Source organism: Rhinopithecus bieti, unplaced genomic scaffold (genome assembly GCF_001698545.2).
Source record: "Rhinopithecus bieti isolate Rb0 unplaced genomic scaffold, ASM169854v2 scaffold_22, whole genome shotgun sequence".
NCBI lineage: Eukaryota > Metazoa > Chordata > Mammalia > Primates > Cercopithecidae > Rhinopithecus > Rhinopithecus bieti.
This window is the reverse complement of record NW_016803136.1, coordinates 2,562,621-2,583,960: the sequence shown is the minus strand read 5'-3', so window position 1 is coordinate 2,583,960 and position 21,340 is coordinate 2,562,621. Positions and strand designations below refer to the sequence as shown.

General features: G+C 60.6%; 1 protein-coding gene and 1 long non-coding RNA gene across 6 annotated transcripts in view; one reads left to right on the top strand and one right to left on the bottom strand.

The window, feature by feature from the left end:
- Positions 1-19,067, top strand: part of CLUH (CLUH binding protein of NUMT mRNA) — a 32,383-nt gene extending 13,316 nt beyond the window's left edge. For 2 of the 5 annotated variants that reach the window (XM_017867119.1, XM_017867127.1), the window contains exons 3-27: positions 3,942-4,142; positions 4,971-5,142; positions 6,386-6,529; positions 6,703-6,827; positions 6,920-7,074; positions 7,172-7,297; positions 7,604-7,751; positions 7,956-8,048; positions 9,856-10,550; positions 11,497-11,720; positions 11,899-12,003; positions 12,179-12,279; positions 12,858-13,010; positions 13,102-13,164; positions 13,281-13,525; positions 13,849-13,933; positions 14,132-14,285; positions 14,369-14,508; positions 15,607-15,687; positions 15,764-15,889; positions 15,978-16,099; positions 16,359-16,452; positions 16,546-16,680; positions 16,770-16,843; positions 17,639-19,067. In XM_017867119.1, coding sequence (XP_017722608.1) covers positions 3,954-4,142; positions 4,971-5,142; positions 6,386-6,529; positions 6,703-6,827; positions 6,920-7,074; positions 7,172-7,297; positions 7,604-7,751; positions 7,956-8,048; positions 9,856-10,550; positions 11,497-11,720; positions 11,899-12,003; positions 12,179-12,279; positions 12,858-13,010; positions 13,102-13,164; positions 13,281-13,525; positions 13,849-13,933; positions 14,132-14,285; positions 14,369-14,508; positions 15,607-15,687; positions 15,764-15,889; positions 15,978-16,099; positions 16,359-16,452; positions 16,546-16,680; positions 16,770-16,843; positions 17,639-17,822 — 3,933 coding nt within the window. In that variant the 5' untranslated portion in view covers positions 3,942-3,953 and the 3' untranslated portion in view covers positions 17,823-19,067. Of the gene's footprint in view, positions 1-717; positions 1,325-3,939; positions 4,143-4,970; positions 5,143-6,385; positions 6,530-6,702; positions 6,828-6,919; positions 7,075-7,171; positions 7,298-7,603; positions 7,752-7,955; positions 8,049-9,855; positions 10,551-11,496; positions 11,721-11,898; positions 12,004-12,178; positions 12,280-12,857; positions 13,011-13,101; positions 13,165-13,280; positions 13,526-13,848; positions 13,934-14,131; positions 14,286-14,368; positions 14,509-15,606; positions 15,688-15,763; positions 15,890-15,977; positions 16,100-16,358; positions 16,453-16,545; positions 16,681-16,769; positions 16,844-17,638 lie in introns of those variants that run through there. The other 3 variants (XM_017867114.1, XM_017867110.1, XM_017867123.1) reach the window with 3 other exon arrangements.
- On the bottom strand, positions 18,528-20,581 carry LOC108526403 (uncharacterized). The gene is made up of 2 exons (XR_001884514.1): positions 19,827-20,581; positions 18,528-19,323 (listed from the first exon to the last, which is right to left on the bottom strand). It is a non-coding gene; the product is annotated as an uncharacterized LOC108526403 (long non-coding RNA).
- Positions 20,582-21,340: the final 759 nt, after the last annotated feature.

The following is a 21,340-nucleotide window of genomic DNA, read 5'->3' as shown; positions in this document are numbered from 1 at the left end:
GTGAGACGGGCTGGCATGGTGGTTCAGGGAGCTGCCGTGGGCTGGGCCTAGCGTGAGTCCTGGCTCTGTGGTAACCAGAATGCAGGTGGTTGTCAACACTGCTCTGGGGTCACTGCCAAGCTGCCCTCCCCCAGCCCTGTCTCCGGAGGGTTAGGGTGTATTTTGGAAGGGGATAGGAGCAGAGGGGCTCTGCCTAGGCCTGGTCCTTCTCCTCTGGTCATTGTGTGAAACTCAGAACCTTCCATGGGGGCTGTGAAGCAGCCCAGGGCCTGCCTGATCCCTGGTCCTGGAGAGGGGAGGGGATGGAGTGAGAGCCTGATTCCCACCCACCCTGGGTCGGGTGGATGCTGGGGCACTCCTCACTGGGCCCTGGCAGCGTGTCAGAGGCCCTGGGAAGGCGCCCTGGCCAGCTGGGCTCCTCCCCCGCTGCGAGGCCGCTGGCCTCTTGCTGCCAGCTCTGTTCTCCCCTGGGAGAGACTTGGTTCCCTCCTGGCAGGGCTGGGGCTGCTGGGAAGGGAAGATGGAGCCTGCCAGCTTCCTGATGGAGCCTGGAGGCCAGGGGCACGGGCGCAGTTGTCCTCTGGGAAGCTGGGGGCCCATCCCCCGCCCTCCCAGCAGAACCAGTGACTCCCAGGAAGGGGCTGGCAGCCAGGTCACCTGCAGGGGGCAGCAGGAGCCAGAGGTCCCAGCCAGGCTCTTGGCTCAGGGACAGGGGGTGCTCAGTGTCTGGGACTGGTGGGTAGAGGCAGCCACCTTATGGCCTGGGCCCGGGTCTGTGCCAGCTGTTGGCGGCAGCTGGCGGAAGCGGTCCTGTTCACCCCCACTGGGGTGGGAGCTGAGGAGAGGACCCCCTTACTGGGCCCTGCCCCTGCCAGCCAGTCTCCTACACCCTCAATCTTGAGGGGTCCAGGTACCCCAAATTCTCGGTTCTCTGATCCCCCTAGTGGCTTTGCCGGCAGTGACCCTCTCTCTAGGGGGCACAGGGAGGTGGGCCTGAGTGCTGACAGCAGCTCCCCCTGGGGTCCTGGGGCCATTGGGTTATCCTGGCCCACAGCCGTCCTTCTGGCCGACCTTGAGCGGGATGCCAGGCAGGGGGAGTGTGCCCTTCCTGGGGCTGCCACGGCAGGCCTGGCCCCGCTGAAACCCGAAGCCAGCCAGAGCTCCAGCCCCGGGCCGACTGGCTGCATTAGGGCAAGGGTAGCGGCTGAGGCTGGAACGAGGCACCCGGGCAATGCTGGGGCTGATCTGGAGAGCCGGCTGCCTTGCTGCCACGGCCATCCTGAGACTCCAGAGCCGAGGGCAGGGCAGCTGCCAACTGCACCAGGTGAGCACCGGGACCTGGTGAGCCAGCCAGTTGTCTGTGGGGGAGATCGCTCTGCCTTCTTCCAGGGGTGGGGAGACCTTTGGGGTTCCTTGGAGGAAGGATTGGGGCAGGACATGCTGTCCTGGGGAGAGGAGGCCCATGGGCAGCCAGTCACATGGCTTTGAAACCGGATCAGGGAATAGGTACCCCCTGAGGGTCGTCTCGCTGGGCTGGGAAAGGAGAGTGGGAGCCGTGGCCACCTTGCCCTATCCTCCCTCCTTTTTGTCCTCCCATTCCAGACAGGCGAAAGAGCACAGGCTGTCTCTGTCTAGGTATTTGACTCCCCGCTTCTGCGATCTCGTAGCTCAAAACCGCTGTTCGACATTGGGTGGGGGCTCTTCCTGCTTCTCCCCTCCTTCCAGGGGCTTTTGGCAGCCGGCACAGCCTTTCTCAGGGACCCTGTGGGGGGTTCCCGGCTCCTGGCTGCAGGTGCCTCCACCTGGCTGCCCTGCCTCTTGCCTTTTGAAAGCTGACCGGCCACCGCCCAGCTGTCATCTGCTGTGGCCCCAGAGTCAGGCAGGTGTTCGCCTGGGGAGGGGGCTGCTCCCTTGCTAGCGGCTTGGGGGTGTCCTTCCCGGGGCGGTTGGATCCTGGAAGGGAGGTCTTTGTGCATCCTTGTGGGTCCTGGGAGTCCACGGCAGGCTTGGAGAGGGTGGGGTGGGGATGGAGAGGCATGACAGACACAGTCATTGAAAGTCCTCAGCGGCCAGAGTGGAGGGCAGTGCCGCGGTGTAGGGTGCAGGCCGCAGGAGGGGTCTGGGGCCCATTCTGACTTGGTTGACCTTAGGCCAGGCTCCGAGCCTTTCTGGCCTTCAAATACCCCTCTTTGGGGTAAGGGGGAAGAGACTCTCTGGGCTCCTAGAGATCCTGTTTCTCATTTACTCATGAGGTTCCCGGGAAAGGGAGTGACTCTCCAGGCGCCCTGGGCTCTGCCTTTCTGTACTGGCCTCATCCCTTCCCTGAGGCTTCTGCTCTGTGTTTCCAGTGGGTCCGGATTGGGACCACACAGTTCTGGGAAATGTATCTGTCCCCACTCCTGAGAGCTGGGTAGGGAAGGGGAGGTGGGGTCTCGATGGGATGGGCAGAGCTGGGTGAGCTGTTCTTTCTGGAAGGGAACCCAGGCCCTCCTCAGAGTTGCCACCGTTGAGCTTCAAGCCAAGCCAGGCAGGTGAGCCTGGCCGATGGGCAGGTCCTGGGGCCAAGGTCCTCGTCTCCCAGCTGGGTGCCCAGGCAGGCCTGTGTCTGCTGGAGGCGATGAGAGGCGGTCCTTGGCTCCTCTGTGGAACAAGGGGCTCTCCTTTGTTCCACTGGTGCCTGGGTGGGAATGCAAGGTTTTGTCACCTGCTCCCCACCCTGCTTACAGCATGTGGATTGGGTGCTGTGTACAAATATTGGACTTAGCTATAAGTTTGCAGTAAGTACCTTATTTATTGCCTTTTTTGTTGAGCCTGGGCAAGACAGAACGTGGTGGTTAGAGCTGGTGAGGATGCCACCCTGGGTGCAGCCGAATGTCTCTGGGAATGAAAGGGGGATGGGGTGTGATCCCGCCATTAAGGGTCGTTTGGGCAGGCTGCTGAAAAGGTTTATTTCTCTTAGGCCTTGAAGGGTGAGTCAGTGTTTGCTGTACAGAATGGGATGTCAGGGGCAGCACAGACACAGAAGCACAGCGGTGGGAGGGCAGTAGGCGGTACCAGGCTTCCATGGTGTGATGTCCTTAGACCTCAGCAGGGAGCAGGCAGGAGCCGAGGCTGACTTCAGGTGGGTGCCTGAGAGCACTGGCCTAAGAAGCTTGGTCTTGTAAGCAGTGGGCTTCCTAGGAGGAAGGTGGCGCTGCTGCATAGAGGAAATGCCTGCCCCAGGGCAGTAGCTGCAGAGGCCAGGTCCTGTGGGTGGGTTGGGAGATACCTAGTGGGTGACTAGATAGAGCAGGCGCTGGTTTGAGGAGGAAGATGAGTTCCGTTCCTGCAAGACGAGTCTTCAGTGATGCCTCAGGGCCAGCCACTTGTTGATGCCTGGGAGGCAGTGGTCTCCTCGGTCCGAAAGGCTGGAGAGGGGACAGGATTGGCCGTGTGAGCCACGAGGCAGGAGTGTATGGGAGGGGTGGGGTCAGAAAGGAGAGACTAGGCCCAGGCACACCCCTGCAGCCCCGCTGCAGCCTGGGACCACAGCTCAGTGGGGATGGAAGAGGATGGGGCTGGAGAGGGAGGGGCAAGGGCACTGCGTGGGTCAGCGAAGAGGAGAGGAAGAGGGGGCCGCTGCTGGGAAGCCAGGTGTGTTAGGACCGGAGGAGACCCTTGGGTTTGGCTTGAAGGGTAGCTTTGATGATCCTGGGGAGAGTGGTTTGGGCCATGTGTTCAGGTTCCATACTACAGTGGGTCCAGGAGCAGTGGCTGCGAGGGGCGGCTGGGTGTGTAAGTGGCCTGCAGGTGTGCGGAGGGCAAGGCGAGACCGCGCAGCTGAGGCTCGGGAGGGCATGCAGATGCCTTTCCGGAAGGCACGTGCCCCCGTGTGAGGTCAGGTGGACGGCACCCCGGACCAGCGAGGCCGCCTGATTCTGATCCATTCTTGTCCCGCAGAGCTGCCATCAGTCATGCTCTTAAACGGGGACTGCCCAGAGAGCCTGAAGAAGGAGGAAGGGGCGGCCGAGCCACCCAGGGAAAATGGGCTTGATGAGGCCGACCCGGGAGATGAGACCTCTGGCCAGGAAGTCATTGTCATTCAGGACACAGGCTTTTCTGTGAAGATCCTCGCCCCTGGGATCGAGCCCTTCTCCCTGCAGGTAAGACGGAGGGAGGAGTGTTGGGGACCAGGCCTGAGCCTGCTGGGGAGGGTGAGCTGGAAAGCTCAGCCTTGCTCGTGCTCCTCCTGGCCCCCCATTGTGGCAGGAAACTGAGGAACCCGTGCCCTCCCCAGAGCCGCTCAGCTGGCGTGGTAGACGTGGGAATCGGGCCCAGGGTCAGGTCATTGCCCCACTGCTAGAGGACAGCGACCAGCCGGGCCCGCCAGCCCTATGTGGGGAGGGGAGTGATAGTGGCTGGGTCGTGTTGGCATCCCAGGACTCCCCAGCCTCTTGCTCTGTGCCCTCGGGCAAGTCAGCTCTCTCTGGGCCGTGATTTTACCATCTGCCAGAGGGGACGGTGGTATTGGGTCATCTCCAAGGGCAGAGCCAATGTGGAGGTCTTGCAAGCTGGTGACTCAGTGGGGAATGGGGCAGGGCCGTCGGATGTCTCAGCACCCACAGGCTTGGGCCCCAGAGCACCCCTTCTGGAAGGTGAAAGCCATTTGCTGCAGGCACCTTAGCACTGGGCAAGGACGGGGGTGAGGCTGCCGTCAGAATTCTGACCCCCTGTTCTTCCATCTCCCCTTCTCCGCTCGGGCATTGCTCCTGGTCTGCAGGGCCGAGTTGGTGGGCCAGGCTCCAGGCTGCACACACAGGGCGTGGCATGTGTGGACACGGCCTGGATTTAAAAGCCAGAAAGTGGGAAGTCGAGTATTTGGGGCATTTATTCTGGGCACCAAGGTACTTTGGACTGGGGACAAGGTGGTATTGTCCTTGCTCTCTGCTACATGGCCTCTCACCAGGGTGTTCGGGGCCTTCTCCCTGCAGGTGTCCCCGCAGGAGATGGTGCAGGAGATCCACCAGGTGCTCATGGACCGTGAGGACACGTGTCACCGCACCTGCTTCTCGCTGCACCTGGATGGCAACGTGCTGGACCACTTCTCGGAGCTGCGCAGTGTTGAGGGGCTGCAGGAGGGCTCCGTGCTGCGCGTGGTGGAAGGTTGGTCTGGAAGTTGGGCATCTGCCCTGGGGAAGGTCCACAGAGACAGAGGCAGGCAGCACCATCCATGCCAGGGTCCCTGTGTCACGGATGAGCTCATGGAGGCAGGATTGGAGCACAGGTCTGCTTCTCAGGCCATCACACGTATATCTGCCAACTTCACAGCCCATGGGTTAAAGAACAGAGCCGTGGGCTGGGCGTGGTGGCTCACGCCTGTAATCCCATCAGTTTGGGAGGCCGAGGCGGGTGGATCACCTGAGGTCAGGAGTTTGGAGAACTGCCTGGCCGACGTGGTGAAACCGCATCTCTACTAAAAATACAAAAAGTGAGCCAGGCGTGCTGGTACACGCCTGTAATCCCAGCTACTTGGGAGGCTGAGGCAGGAGAATCACTTGAACCTGGGAGGCGGAGGTTGCAGTTTGCCCAGATTGTGCCACTGCACTCCTGCCTGGGCAATAAGAGCGAAACTCCGTCTCAAAAAACGAACAAAAGAACAGAGCCGTGATTCTAAAGAAGAAAAATCCGGCAGTACCATGCCAGGGCTTGCAGTCAGCCCAGTCCAGCTCTGTAGAGACGAATGAGAAGTCCCAAAAGTTCCCTGGCCCTGGAGCGGGGAGGGCGGGCACAGTGAGGTGCCATCAGGTTGGTCCGTGGGCTTGAGTTTTCTGGGTAGAAGCCACTCAGGTTCCCCACCCAGGGCCTGTTGAAAGCAGTGACGGAAAAGATCTGTAGCTCAACAGTGCCCACGGTTGATCACAGAACCTCTCCCCACCACCAAAAGAACTGCCATTCAAATCCCGTGAAACCACATAGTGGGCAGTGTTGACACTGGGGGCCTTGGAAAGTCCTCAGGCCACCCCTACGTGAGGCTGCCTCGGGAGAGCAGGGCAAGGCTGTGGTGTGGAAGCCCCAGAGCTCCAGAAGCCCTGCCCACCCGAGACGCTGGCGCACAAAAGCAGGCGGCCGTGTGGACGCCTGAGGCCTGTGTGTGCTTCAGAGGCATTTGGCAGAAAGTTCTTTATGAACAAAGATCCCTGCTCACCAGGAGGCAGAGGTGTGTGTGTGTGTGTGTGTTCAAAACCAGAACTCCAGCTTATGTGCGCATAGTGGAATTTGAAAACGGAAGCCTAAAGTTGAAAATGAAAACCACTGTGTTAGCACCCCCGAAACCGGTTTTGTGCTGAGCAGGTTGTTCAGGGTTCAGGGCTCTGGTAACGCCGTCCCCTCCCTGCCTTCCTGACAGAGCCGTACACGGTGCGTGAGGCCCGCATCCATGTGCGCCACGTCCGAGACCTGCTCAAGAGCCTGGACCCATCCGATGCCTTCAATGGGGTTGACTGCAACTCCTTGTCCTTCCTGAGTGTCTTCACCGACGGCGACCTGGGAGGTGCGGGAGGCATTGCGGCTGGGGGTGGGACCAAGGGGCGGGGAGCATGGAGGTGGGGGCTGGAGAAGGGGCCGAGGGACCTGGGCCTGAGGCTCCCAGACCAGGGCATCGGCAGGTAGGAGACAGCTGGCCCTGGGTGGCTCTGTGCTGACCACTAGCCTCGGGTCCCTCAGACAGCGGGAAGCGGAAGAAGGGCTTGGAGATGGATCCCATCGACTGTACACCGCCCGAGTACATCCTGCCAGGGAGCCGGGAGCGGCCACTGTGTCCCCTGCAGCCCCAAAACCGCGACTGGAAGGTAGGATCCTGGGGGAGGGAGGAAGAGGGTCCCTGGTGGGGTGGAGGCCCCACACCAGAGGCCTGGCCCCTCAGGCTCGGCCTCTCCCACAGCCCTTGCAGTGCCTGAAAGTGCTCACCATGAGCGGCTGGAACCCGCCCCCGGGGAACCGGAAGATGCATGGGGACCTCATGTACCTGTTTGTGATCACGGCCGAGGACCGGCAAGTCAGCATCACGGCGTCCACACGGGGCTTTTACCTGAATCAGTGAGTCCCTGCGAGCTCACCAGGCCCCCCTGCCTTGCCGGCTGTTCTGGGTCTGAGCAGACACCTGGGCCCCCGCTCAGTGCCCCTCTCCCTGCAGGTCCACAGCTTATCACTTCAACCCCAAGCCCGCCAGCCCCCGCTTCCTCAGCCATTCCCTGGTGGAGCTGCTCAACCAGATCAGCCCGGCCTTCAGGAAGAACTTTGCTGTGCTGCAGAAGAAAAGGTAGCGCCTTCGCCCTCCCGCCTGTCTCATGGCACATGGGGCATGGGGTGAGCCGGACCTGCACTCCAGTGCTTCTGTCTGGAGAAACCGCCCTGGGCTGCCAGTGTGGGAGTCCCCGCTCTAGGGAGCGGTTGGTCAGTGCCAAGACAGCAGCTGCGGGAGAGGCGCCCGTGCGCTTCTCTCTGACTTCAGGGCGGTGTCTCAGGGTAGGAGACACCGGAGCAGGCGGGGGCCTCAGGAAAGGGCCCGTGGCAGGGCTCTGAGCTTGGTGGGCTGCGCCATCTTCCCCTCCCCTGCCTGCCACAGGGTCCAGCGCCACCCGTTCGAGAGGATCGCCACCCCATTCCAGGTGTACAGCTGGACAGCACCCCAGGCGGAGCATGCCATGGATTGCGTGCGCGCAGAGGATGCCTATACCTCGAGGCTGGGCTACGAGGAGCACATTCCTGGACAGGTGCCTGCGGCCTGGCCCTGCCCTCACTGGGCACCCCCGCCCTCCTGGGTGCTGGGCTGGTTCCATGCACTTGCTGGAAGCCCCATGCTTGACTCTTCATTTGGGAGTCTGGGGCTCTTCTCAGGAAGGTGGAAGGAGGGACTGCCCAGAGCAAGTCACAGGGCACAGGCTGAGCCCGTATCTCCCTCTCTGATCTCTCTGCAGACCCGAGACTGGAATGAGGAGCTGCAGACGACGAGGGAGCTGCCTCGCAAGAACCTGCCTGAGCGGCTGCTCCGAGAAAGGGCCATATTCAAGGTGCCTGCAGCGTCCGCTGAGCGGCAGTCTCAGGCCCACCGTCTACCTGCTGACGGGTTTTCTTGTGGACAGGAGGGAAGCAAGGGAGGCAGGGCAGCCCTAACCCTGTCAGGTTCCCCAAAGGCCAGTCAGGGTGTCCTGCAGGGTCTGCTAGCCTTCTACCTCCCAGCAGACCATCCCAGTACCTTTTTCTGGTCTCTTTGAGGCTTTGAGTCCCTGGGAGGAGCGGGCCTTACTTCCCATAGGCACTGAGTGTCCAGGGCCATCCAGCTTCCCGCCCTCCACTGACTGCTGCGGGGCTTTTGCCTGGGCGACCGCTGGCCAACCATGGCCCTTCTAGGGCGGGAGCTCATCTGCATTAACACTTACAGCTGGTCGGGGTTTAAAAGTTACTGGTACTGGGTTAGTAAGAGAAATGAGGAGAAGTAGTTCCTTAAAAAAAAAAAATCTCAGGCCAGCTTTGGTAGCTCATGCCTGTAATCCCAGGATTTTGGGAGGCCGACCGAGGCGGGCAGATCACAAAGTCAGGAGTTCAAGACCAGCTTGACCAATATGGGGAAACCCCATCTCTACTAAAAATACAAAAATTAGCTGGGCGTGGTGGTGGGCACTTGTAGGCCCAGCTACTCGGGAGGCTGAGACAGGAGAACTGCTTGAACTCAATAAGTGGAGGATGCAGTAAGCTGAGATTGCACCACCGCACTCCAGCCTGGCGACAGCAAGACTGCATCTCAAAAAACATCTCAGCCAGACACAGTGGCTCATGCCTGTAATCCTAGCACTTTGGGAGGCTGAAACGGGGGGATCACTTGAGCCCAGGAGTTGGAAACCAGCCTGGGCAACTTGGTGAAACCTTGTCTCTGCAAAAAATACAAAAGATTAGCCTGGCATGGTGGCATGTGCCTGTAGTCCCAGCTACTCAGGAGGCTGAAGTGGGAGGATCGCCTGAGCCAGGGGAAGTCGAGTGAGCTCAGATCTCATGCCACTGCACTCCAGCCTGGGCAACAGAGTGAGACCCTGTCTGAAAAAAAAACAAAAAACTTTCCATCGTTTTACTGCCTAGAGGTGATAATTGTAGAAACAAAAACTCATTTCTCAGTTACCAACTTTCCCTAGAGATGGTGCCAAGTGCGTTATAGACACTTTTGTATAATATTTTGGACTTATAAATGTAAATTTATAAATTTTGGACTTATAAATACCTTTATCTGTTCAAGTTCACCTGGCACATAACTGGTGGATCCCAAACTTGCCCACACTTGTTAATCACTCAGCTATGCTGTCTCCCTGAGCACAGGTATATTTTCAAAACATGGAGGTTTTGTTTGTTTGCTTTTTTGAGATGGAGTGTCACTCTGTCCCCCAGGCTGCAGTGCAGTGGTGTGATCACTGCAACTTCCACCTCCTAGGTTCAAGCAATTCTCCTGCCTCAGCCTCCCAAGTAGCTGGCACTACAGGCGTGCACCACCATGCCTGGCTGGGTTTTTTTTTTTTTTTTTTTTTTTTTTTTTGTATTTTTATTAGATACGGGGTTTCACCATATTGGTCAGGCTGGTTTCGAACTCCTGACCTCAGGTGATCTGCCCGCCTCGGTCCCTCAAAGTGCTGGGATTACAGGCGTGAGCCACTGCGGCCGGCCAAAACATGGGTTTCTTGCCCTTTTCCACATAATGAGGAAGCTCAGGCTCCGGGTGTCCCTGGGTTCCCAAGGCAGGCCTGGTTGCCTGGGCGGTCTAGGGGCGCTTGGCCAGGTGGATGCAGGCTTTGGTGGGCAGGGCCTCTTACCCCCGCCTCCGGCCCCCCGCAGGTGCACAGCGACTTCACCGCGGCAGCCACCCGGGGCGCCATGGCCGTCATTGACGGCAACGTGATGGCCATCAACCCCAGCGAGGAGACCAAGATGCAGATGTTCATCTGGAACAACATCTTCTTCAGCCTGGGCTTCGACGTCCGAGACCATTACAAGGACTTCGGGGGAGACGTGGCAGCCTACGTGGCGCCCACCAACGACCTGAACGGCGTCCGCACCTACAACGCGGTGGACGTGGAGGGGCTGTACACGCTGGGCACGGTGGTGGTGGATTACCGCGGCTACCGCGTCACGGCCCAGTCCATCATCCCCGGCATCCTGGAGCGGGACCAGGAGCAGAGCGTCATCTACGGCTCCATCGACTTCGGGAAGACCGTGGTGTCGCACCCGCGGTACCTGGAGCTGCTGGAGCGCACGAGTCGGCCCCTCAAGATTCTGCGGCACCGGGTGCTCAACGACCGCGACGAGGAGGTGGAGCTCTGCTCCTCGGTCGAGTGCAAGGGCATCATTGGCAACGACGGGCGCCACTATATCCTCGACCTGCTGCGCACCTTCCCCCCGGACCTCAACTTCCTGCCGGTGCCTGGCGAGGAGCTGCCTGAGGAATGCGCCCGCGCCGGCTTCCCGCGCGCCCACCGGCACAAGCTCTGCTGCCTGCGCCAGGAGCTGGTGGACGCCTTCGTGGAGCACAGGTGAGGGGCGGCCTTGCTGGGCCAGGGCCAGGGCCAGGGCCAGCTGCAGGGAATGCAGACACCCTGGGTGGGGCTAGGGCTGGGTCCTTGGAGAAGCGCTGGAGAGTGAAGAAGGGCACCGTCTGGCCACAGTCATTGGAGACCCGTCCACACCTGCCCGGTTGTCAGGCTCCCAAGTGCAGAAACCAGGGCTGCAGACTCGCGAGCACCCAGGCGGGTGACCCGGCTGCAACGGTGCTGTTGTCTCAAGGAGCATTAGGAAGTCTGGGTGGCTGTGACTGTCCCAGTGCTGGGGCGGGCAGGTGGGGCACCGGGGGTCCCTGCCGCTGGTGTGTAGGGTTAGGAAATGGCCATGTCAAGAGGTCCAACAGTGTGAGTAACTCTTAAATGCCAGTGGCTTCCTGTCACTTTTGAGAGCCCTGAGCCGGATGGGGAGCCCTTCTTGTCCCATCCCTTCCATAATTGAGCCTTTTTTTTTTTTTTTTTTGAGACAGAGTTTTGCTCTTGTCGCCCAGGCTGGAGTGCAATGGCGTGATCTCGGCTCACGGCAATCTCCGCCTCCTGGGTTCGAGCGATTCTCCTGCCTCAGCCTCCAGAATAGCTGGGATTACAGGCGCCCGCCACCACGCCCAGCTAACTTTTTGTATTTTTAGTCGAGACGGGGTTTCTCCATGTTGGTCAGGCTGATCTCAAACTCCCGACCTCAGGTGATCCACCTGCCTCAGCTTCCCAAAGTGCTGGGATTACAGGCGTGAGCCACCACCCCTGGCCACCTTCTTCTTCCTGTCTTGGGAGATCCTGGTTTTTGTGCATTGATTCATGCACACCAGCCAGAAGGTGCCTCATGCCTGTGGGGTGTGGAGCCCCAGCCACCGGGAGCCTTGGGCCAGCAGAGCTCCTCTCCCCGATTCCCAGCTCCTGCTTTGCCCTATCTCTTCTGCTCCAGGTACCTCCTCTTTATGAAGCTGGCTGCCCTGCAGCTGATGCAGCAGAAAGCCAGCCAGCTGGAGACCCCCTCCTCACTGGAAAATGGTGGTTCTTCCTCTTTGGAGTCCAAGTCTGAGGACCCTCCAGGACCGGAGGCGGGAAGTGAGGAGGAGGGTAGCAGCGCCAGCGGCCTGGCCAAGGTGAAGGAGCTGGCAGAGACCATCGCCGCAGACGACGGCACAGGTGAGGCTGCTGCAGATTCCGGGGGAGAGCCCGGGCTGGCCCTGCCAGGGTGGCTTATGACCCCACCTGGGAGAGGCTGGCAGACGTCTCTGCGAGGAGCTAGGGGGCGAGGCATGGGGCAGCCAAGCTCCACCGGCGGCAGAGGGGACCTGCGTCTCATGGAGCCGTGTCTCCACAGCAGACCCTCGGAGCCGGGAGGTGATCCGCAACGCATGCAAGGCGGTTGGCTCCATCAGCAGCACCGCCTTCGACATTCGCTTCAATCCTGACATCTTCTCACCAGGCAAGTGGTAGGGGCCGGCCAGTGCAGGAGCCCTCCAGGGCCAGAGCTGCTCTCGGGGGGACTGGGCCCTTGGGGCTGGTGGGTTTGTCCCCCATCTGAGGGCTTCCCCCGCCAGCCACAGGCAGCATTTGTCTTGCCACCGCCTGGCTCAGCTTCTCTGCTCTCCCTTCTCCAGGGGTTCGCTTCCCTGAGTCCTGCCAGGATGAAGTTCGGGACCAGAAGCAGCTGCTGAAGGACGCGGCTGCCTTCCTGCTCTCCTGCCAGATCCCTGGCTTGGTGAGGGAGGGGCTGCGGGGCTAGGTGGGGCTTGCGTGGTGGGTGCTGGTCCCTCATCCGTCTCCGACTTGGAGGCCCATGAACATAGGATTGCAGGAGTGACTTCAGCTTTCCCTGAGTGGGCATCTCCGTTTGACAGATGGGGAGCCTGACTCCCAGAGGTCAAGTGCTCAGGCCCTGCTGAGCCCACCGGCTGGGCCGGCAGCTGGGGATCCAGTCTTCTGACCCCTGGGTGGTGACATGGCTAGGGGATGGGGCAGGAGCTCAGTGGGGACTGCGCATCCTCCTCCTCCTGCAGGCTCTGCGCCTGGCCCCGGGGTGCTGGGTGCTCCCCCAACACATGGCCTCCAAGCCTCAGGACATGGGGCTGGGGTCAAGTAGTGGCCCCAAGCAGGCACCTCTGCTTCTCCCAACTCTGCTTCTGCCAGAGGCTGGGCACATTCCCACATCCTGACTGGGAGCTAGAGCCTTAGGGGTCCTTCTCCAGAGGCTCCCAGGATAGCTGTGCTCCCCTAGAAAGACTCAGCTGGGTGGGGGCAGAGAAGCCGGGTGGGGGCCTGACCTGCTGCAGCCCGCAGGTGAAGGACTGCATGGAGCACGCCGTGTTACCCATGGACGGGGCAACGCTGGCTGAGGTGATGCGCCAGCGTGGCATCAACATGCGCTACCTGGGCAAGGTGCTGGAGCTGGTGCTGCGGAGCCCGGCCCGCCACCAGCTGGACCACGTCTACGTGAGTGCTGCCCGAGCGGGGGCGGAACGGAGCTGCGGGGCTGGGTGGGAGGCGGGGGCCTGACCGAGACCTCCCTTCTGAATCCTTCCAGAAAATCGGCATTGGAGAACTCATCACTCGCTCGGCCAAGCACATCTTCAAGACGTACTTACAGGTGCCACACGTCCGCTCCGTGGCTGGCCATGGCCTGCCAGCATGGTGTGGGGCCTCGGGAAAGAGTCTGAGGTGGGGCTGAGGGCCCTTGTGACTTGGATCCAACTTGTCTTGCAGGGAGTCGAGCTCTCCGGCCTCTCAGCCGCCATCAGCCACTTCCTGAACTGCTTCCTGAGCTCCTACCCTAACCCTGTGGCCCACCTGCCTGCCGACGAGCTGGTCTCCAAGAAGAGGAATAAGAGGAGGAAAAACCGGCCCCCCGGGGCTGCAGATAACACAGCCTGGGCTGTCGTGACCCCCCAGGAGCTCTGGAAGGACATCTGCCAGGAGGCCAAGAACTACTTTGACTTCCACCTCGAGTGGTGCGTGTAGGGCATGGCTGGGATGCCGCTGGGGTGCAAATGGGGTGGGGCAGGGCTGGTGGGATTGGGCAGATGAGGCGGCCACCACTGGCTCCCAGATGGCATCTAAGGCCTGTGGTCATAGGCCAGGGAGTCGGAGGAGAGAAGAGGTGTGGAGATCACTGGGTGCTGAAGGGTGAGGGCAGCCCAGAGACTCCCAGGAACTGGGTGGAGGGTGGGGCAGTGTTGGGGGCCCAGGCTGGACAGTGTTGGGGAGCTGGGTGGGGCAGTGTTGGGGGGCCCAGCGGTACTTGGGCTGCTCAGGCCCCCTGCTCCCTCCTCAGTGAGACTGTGGACCAGGCTGTGGAGACCTATGGCCTGCAGAAGATAACACTCCTGCGGGAGATCTCGCTGAAAACAGGGATCCAGGTGGGCACGGCTCAGCGTCCCCACTGCGTCCCACTACATCCCGCCGCGTCCCTGCTACAGGCTCCCACCCCCGACCTGGGCCACAGGACAGGTGGCTTCTTCATAGTAGCCATCTGTGCGCAAGCGTTGGTGGGTTGGGAGGTGCCAACTCTCTGAGCCTGGGGCTGAGGCTTCCTGTGTGTGGGGGCTGCTCTCCAGGTCCTGCTGAAGGAGTACAGCTTCGACAGTCGCCACAAGCCCGCGTTCACCGAGGAGGACGTGCTCAACATCTTCCCCGTGGTCAAGCACGTCAACCCCAAGGCCTCGGATGCCTTCCATTTCTTCCAGAGCGGCCAGGCCAAAGTGCAGCAGGGTGTGTGGCCGGGTGGGGCTGGGTGGAGGCGGGGGCTCCCCATGCCCCGTCCTGACCTTGCCACCCCTGGGGGTGCCCTGCAGGCTTCCTGAAGGAGGGCTGTGAGCTCATCAATGAGGCCCTGAACCTGTTTAACAACGTCTACGGAGCCATGCACGTGGAGACCTGCGCCTGCCTGCGCCTCCTCGCCCGCCTCCATTACATCATGGGCGACTACGCAGAGGTGGGCCTCAGGCATCCTCTGGGCTGTGGCAGCAAAGGCCTGGCCTCTTGTTGGGGGATGGGGAGTGAGGGGGCCCCCCAGCAGAGGAGTGGGTGGAGTCCAGGGAGACCCCAGGAAGTTGATCGTTCTGCCCAGGCCACCTCTGGCTCCTCCTTTCTGTAACTGTGTCCTGGGGAGAGCTCGGGAGCCCCCTGTGCTGTGGTGAGGTCAGTTCTGGGAGGCGATGGCAGGGGATGCCCCACGGGGTGTCAGCAAGGATGCCTACTGAGACTCCGTGAGTGGGCAGGAAGCATGCCACCGAGCTCCCGCGTCCTCTGTGCCAGTGCAGGCTGTGGGGTTCTGGGTGGCCTGCCTGGCGGGGGCTGGTGCAGGCTGTGGGGTTCTGGGTGGCCTGCCTGGCGGGGGCTGGTGCAGGCTGTGGGGTTCTGGGTGGCCTGCCTGGCTGGGGCCGGCGGAGGCTGTTTCAGGGTCAGCATGTCTTAGGATCTCCCACTCCCTGCAGTCAAACGGACTGTTTTGTCTTTTGTTTATAAATGGGTGTTTTTGGTTTTTGTTTTTTGGGACAGGGTCTTGCTTTGTCACCCAGGCTGGAGTGCAGTGGCATGATATCGACTCCCTGCAGCCTCCACCTCCTGGGCTCAAGCGATTCTCCCACCTCAGCCTCCCGAGTAGCTGGGACCACAGGCGTCCGCCACTACACCTGGCTAATTTTTGTATTTTTAGTAGAGATGGGGTTTCGCCATGTTGGCCAGGGTGGTGTCAAATTCCTGACCTCAAGGGACCTATCCCCGGTCAGCTTTTTTTTCCTTCTAATGTTTTTAGCAGTTTTAGGTTTGTATTTGGGTATTGGTGGAGATTTTGTTGGGCGTAAGACCACGGGTGTGTGGAGCTCTCTGTGGAGTGTGACCTGCCTCTCAAGGTGTTGCAGCGGCTGCGGTTGATCCTCCTGCTGCCTTGTGCAAGGGACAGATCCAAAGCGCAGCTGGAGAGGACAGGAGTGTGCAGAGCAGTGCCGTGTGGGCTGCTGGGCCGGGGCCAGGTGGGCTCTGGGTGCGGGGGTGTTCCCACGCCACAGCGACCACCACCGTCTCTCCCCAGGCCCTGAGTAACCAGCAGAAGGCCGTGCTGATGAGCGAGCGGGTGATGGGCATCGAACACCCCAACACCATCCAGGAATATGTGAGTGCCGCCTGGGCGGGGGCTGCGAGGGGCTGGGGTCCGTGGCCACCCTGACCTGTCTCGACTCCGCCCGCAGATGCACCTGGCCCTGTACTGCTTCGCCAGCAGCCAGCTGTCCACGGCCCTGAGCCTGCTGTACCGCGCCCGCTACCTCATGCTGCTGGTGTTTGGGGAAGACCACCCTGAGATGGCGCTGCTGGACGTGAGTGCCAGGGCAGGGGGCGGCAGGGACCCACCTCCGTCCCAGGGGACTGGGAGCTGACCAGGGCCCACCCCCCGCCTGCCCCCAGAACAACATCGGGCTGGTGCTGCACGGGGTGATGGAGTACGACCTGTCGCTGCGCTTCCTGGAGAACGCGCTGGCCGTCAGCACCAAGTACCACGGGCCCAAGGCCCTCAAGGTGGCCCTCAGGTGAGGCGGCCGCTCGCCCAAACTCCAACGGCCACAGAGGCCGGTGGGGGCGTCCGGTGGGGGCATGGAAGAGGCCCAGTGCTCTGGCTTCCTCGGACACCTGAGAAAATTTCTCTCCACCTCCCCCTCTTTGCTGAGCCTGGACTTGATCTTCCCCTCGGTGGCTTCCAGGGAGGGATCTAGAGGAGACCCCGGCCCCGAGTCAGGCCCCACGCCCAGCCCTCTTATGCCCTCCCCTCGCCCCGGCGCCTCCCGACAGCCACCACCTTGTCGCCCGAGTCTACGAGAGCAAAGCTGAGTTCCGGTCGGCCCTGCAGCACGAGAAGGAGGGTTACACCATCTACAAGACGCAGGTGGGCAGGGCGGGCTGTGGCGGGGCGGGGCTGTGGCAGGGGCCCCGGGGCGGGGGGCGCGATCCCTTCCTGCCTCTGCCCGCCTCCCCGCAGCTGGGCGAGGACCATGAGAAGACCAAGGAGAGCTCCGAGTACCTCAAGTGCCTGACCCAGCAGGCCGTGGCCCTGCAGCGCACCATGAATGAGATCTACCGCAACGGCTCCAGCGCCAACATCCCGCCGCTCAAGGTGAGACCGGGCCGGAGACGGGGCGGGGCGGCCCCTCCAGCCCAGCGCACGCGGGAGCCCCACTCACGGCCCCTTTCCCCGCCCCGCAGTTCACAGCCCCCAGCATGGCCAGCGTCTTGGAGCAGCTGAACGTCATTAACGGCATCCTCTTCATTCCTCTCAGGTGAGGCCCCCACCCCGCTCAGAAGCGTGTCCTGGTGGTTTGTTTTTTTGAGTTGGAGCCCGGTTCTGTCGCTCAGGCTGGCGTGCAGTGGCGCGATCTCTGCTCACTGCCAGCTCCGGCTCCCGGGCTCAGCGGCCTCCCGAGAAGCGGGGCTTACAGGCGCGCACCACCGCACCCGGCTGACCTGTGTGTTTGGAGTAGAGACGGGGGTTCACCGTGTTAGCCAGGATAGTTTTAATCTCCTGACCTGGTGATCCGCCCGCCTCGGCCTCCCAAAGTCCTGGGATTCCAGGCGTGAGCCCCCGCGCCCCACCCCTTATTTTACTCAGCATCCTCCTGTTCCATGAGTGAAGACCTTGGTGTTTCGGCTTCACACAGTGCATCTTGGCGTCTTCCCACCAGTACCTAAGGAGCGGCTTCTTCCCTCCCCGCCGCCTCCCATTCCTCCCCGGGGTGCTCACAAGCAGTGTGGCCTCATGTGGGGAGTGGATTTAAAATGGTCAGCTGGGTGTGGGAGCAGCGCCCCGACTCCACTTTCCTCCATCTGCTCTGGAGGGAGGCCACGGAGGGCAGTGACTGGAATTGGGTGTGCGGGGAGCCCAGAGACTGGGTCAGGTGCGGGGTCCTTACCTTCTCCGTGTTCAGGGACCTTCCGCCTTCAGGAGGGAAGCGCTTGTTCACACACGTTTCCCAGTGAATAGAGCACAGAGCCTGAGTTTATCCCAAAAGCCAGGAGGGTGGTGGAGGGCCCAGGACTCCTCTGAGTCCCACCTCCATCCCCACCCTTCTCCTCAGCCAAAAAGACCTGGAGAATCTGAAAGCCGAGGTGGCGCGGCGGCACCAGCTCCAGGAGGCCAGCAGAAACAAGGATAGGGCGGAGGAGCCCATGGCCACCGAGCCCGCGCCAGCGGGGGCCCCAGAGGACCTGGGCTCCCAGCCCCCGGCTGCCAAGGACCCTTCTCCGAGCGTGCAGGGATAGAGAGGGAGACAGACGGACAGTCAGCCAGCGGCCCCGTCACCAGGGAGCCAGACTCCAGGAGAAGGGGGCGTGCCTGCGGGCGGAAGAGGAAGCAAGGCCCTCTTCCACGTTTCACCCCACCCCTCCCCCGTATCTTCCTGGGACCCTGGCCTGCCTGCCCCGCAAACGGTGTTTTTGCACTGGTTCAATGAATATATGATGCAGAGGCCCCATTGAAGACACGTGAATGGCGTGTGCAGCCATCAGTTCCCGGCTGGGGGGCAGGTGTTCCTCAGGCCCCCACTCTCCAGCAGGCGTGTGCGAGTGCGTCCGTGGCTGTGAGTGTTGACTGTTCCTCTCCCCTGTACATAGCCCGAGCCAGTCCTGAGTGGGTGGTGCACAGATGGGATTTCTCAGGTCATTTGTATGGTCGACATGATGGCTGCTGCTTTTGCTGCCACTACCCCTAGGCCCAACCTCTCTGAAAGTTCAGGTTTAAAGCCAAAAAGCATGGTGGGGAGGGGCCTTTCCTGTGTCCTGGGATGGGGAGCCAGAGCTCTGTGGCAGGGCTGGAGGGTTTGGGGTGCACTTTAGTTTGGGGCAGGACAGGAGCCGCAGGGCTGTTTTAGTTGTGATTGGCCTGGTCTGGCTGCTGCTCCCAAATGAAGGGGTCGGGGTTGGCTGTGCTGGGCCCTCAGAGCCCGTGTGCCTGACCTGGCTTGTGTGCCCTCAAGCCCAGTGGGTGGCGCTGCCGTAGGCTCTGACTCAGCTCCCTACTCCCTGCACCCAGCTGGGCATAGCCTCGGGGTCTGCAGTCTGAATGTATCCCTCTCCTCGTTTTAACCTGAGCTGCCTAACGCACAGTGGGCGGGGGGCGGGGCTGGGGGAAGTTACAGGTGCCCATGTGATGTCACTTCTCTGGAGCCCAGCTCCCTTCCTGGTCTGGGACTAGCTCTGGGGGTGGTGGGGACCCCCACAGGCCCCGCTCTTCCCGCTCCCCCCTTCCTGTGCTGCTGCTCTGTGCCTGCTGTCAGAGCCCTGGTTGGGGAGGATGTGACCACCCTGAGACCTGGAGGAGACGGGCGTCCGCCTGGGTTTACGGAGAGCTGCTTTTGGGTGTGGTCTGTCCAGACACCTTGTTTCAAAGGGGATGGGCGTGAGCTAGCAAGCAAAGTATCCCCACCGCTGAGCAAGAACTTTTTCTTGTTTTTAAACCATCACGTCCTCATTTCACATTGGAATAAAGTGAGTTTTTGAAACCTGCGGCCGCGGGCTCACCTGTGTGCTCTGTAACCCGGTCTGGGTGGATAGTGAAGGCTGACAGGGAATGTGACTGGGTGGATGGTGAAGGCTGACAGGAATGTGACTGGGAGAGGAGTAGATACAAATGAGGTCAATTTCGAGGTCATGCTTACATTGTCACTCGAGCGGGAGGTAAGGGGGTGGAATCACAGGCACTCAGCTGGAATTCACCGAGCTGCCAGTCAGTCACCAGGCTTGCTGTTGTGCAGGCGAATGTCACCTGTCATTGGGCATAGAAGAAACTGTAGTGAAGGCCAGGTGGGGAGGGGTGCTGGGCTGTGGGGCCAGGCCCTGTGCATGCTGGACCCGTGAGGTCGTTAACACCCCCCTGGCTGGCCACCTGCCCATGTCGCTTCATTCGAGGTAGGAAGGAGGTTGGGTAGCACTCCACAGAGGTGAGACGTTGGGGGCAGGGAGGAGGGCCTCAAGTTTGCCACTCTTGGGTAGGATTTAGAGAGCCGAGACTCAGGCGGACTTGAGGGGCAAAGCCTGTCTCCATTTATTTATTTAATTTATTGAGACAGTCTCACTCTGTCGCCCAGGCTGGAGTGCAGTGGCACAATCTCAGCTCACTGCAACCTCCACCCCCGGGTTCAAGTGATTCTACCTCAGCCTCCCGAGTAGCTGGGACTACAGGTATGCACCACCACACCCGGCTAATTTTTGTATTTTTTGCAGAGAAGGGTTTCTCCATCTTGGCCAGGCTGGTCTTGAACTACTGACCTCGTGATCCATCCGCTTCAGCCTCCCCAAAGTGCTGGGATTACAGGTGTGAGCCACCGCGCCCTGCAAAGCCTGTCTCTAGAGGGGAAGTTGAGCACTCAGGGCAGCTGCTGGCTGCTGGCCGCTGCTCGCCATCTGTCTCCAAGAACAGGCCCTCGGCCCCACCAGGAACAAACGCCTTTTGGGATGCTTGGAGAGATCTGTACGTCTCGGAAATTCTGAAAAGAAAAATATTCCAACCCTGAGTCTGTTCATTTTCCTGAGCCAACTGCAGAAAAGGTGCTTCTGACCTGGAGGTTTTAGGTGACAGCCGGGGACAGCCACCAGCAAGTGGCTTGCTACAGAAGCCTCGTACTTCCCAGCAGCCCCCGCCCCAGCAGCAGCTTCCTTCGCCGCCTCACCGGCGTGTCCTACACATGCTTTCCCCTCTCCTGAGTGTTGGGGACGTGGACCACACGTTCACGCACCGCTCAAAATGGGGCCTCCTGTGAAGCTGCGAACGGATCAGGTGTGATTACCATTGTACCTCCTCGTCACCTGAGAGGCCTGTGTTTCCTGGCTGATGCTTTACGCGTATTAGTGCCCTCAGACATCTTTTCACGACCCAAATGACAAGGGGCTCTTTCCATAAAGCAAGTGAAAGCTCTAGGTGTGAAATCCATTCTTTTGCCTTCCCTTCTTTTAGGTGACTGGTTTCAATGTTTTAAAAAGTGGGGTCCTGGGCCGGGCGCGGTGGCTCATGCCTGTATTCCCAGCACTTTGGGAAGCCGAGGCTGGCAGCTCATTTGAGGCCAGGAGTTCGCAGCCTGGCCAACATACCGAAACCCCATCTCTACTAAAATTACAAAAATTAGCCGGGCATGGTGCCGGGCACCTGTCATCCCAGCTACTCGGGAAGCAGAGGCTGCAGTGAGCCAAGATCGCGCCACCGCACTCCAACTCCAGCCTGGGCAACAAGAGTGAGACTCTCTCTCATACACACACACAGATTTAATTGGGGAAATTCCTATATATCCTACAGCTGGAAAGTAAGGTATCCTGACGTGGCCCAAATTTTCCTCTCCCCTACCTCTAAGGTCTAAACTACCCAATCAATCAGGCTCCCCCGCCCACCCCGCCCAGAGAGCGGGCACAGCTATCCTCGAATGGCAGGTGAAATGCCCTCATTCGTGAGAGTAAGCCATTATTTTTGAAACAGAGTCTCCAGGTCAGGTGACCAAGTGGGAACGAAGATCATAGGAAATTGTCACAAAGGAACAAACCCCACATGTTCAAAGTGAGGATGGGCCGGGCGCGGTGGCTCACACATGTAATCCTAGCACTTTGGGAGGCCCAGGCGGGCAGATCACGAGGAGTTCAAGACCAGCCTGGCCAACATAGTGAAACCCTGTCTCTACTAAAAATACAAAAATTAGCTGGGCATAGTGGCGCGCGCCTGTAATCCCAGCTACTCGGGAGGCTGAGGCAGGAGCATTGCTTGAACCCGGGAGGCAGAGGTTGCCATGAGCCTAGAT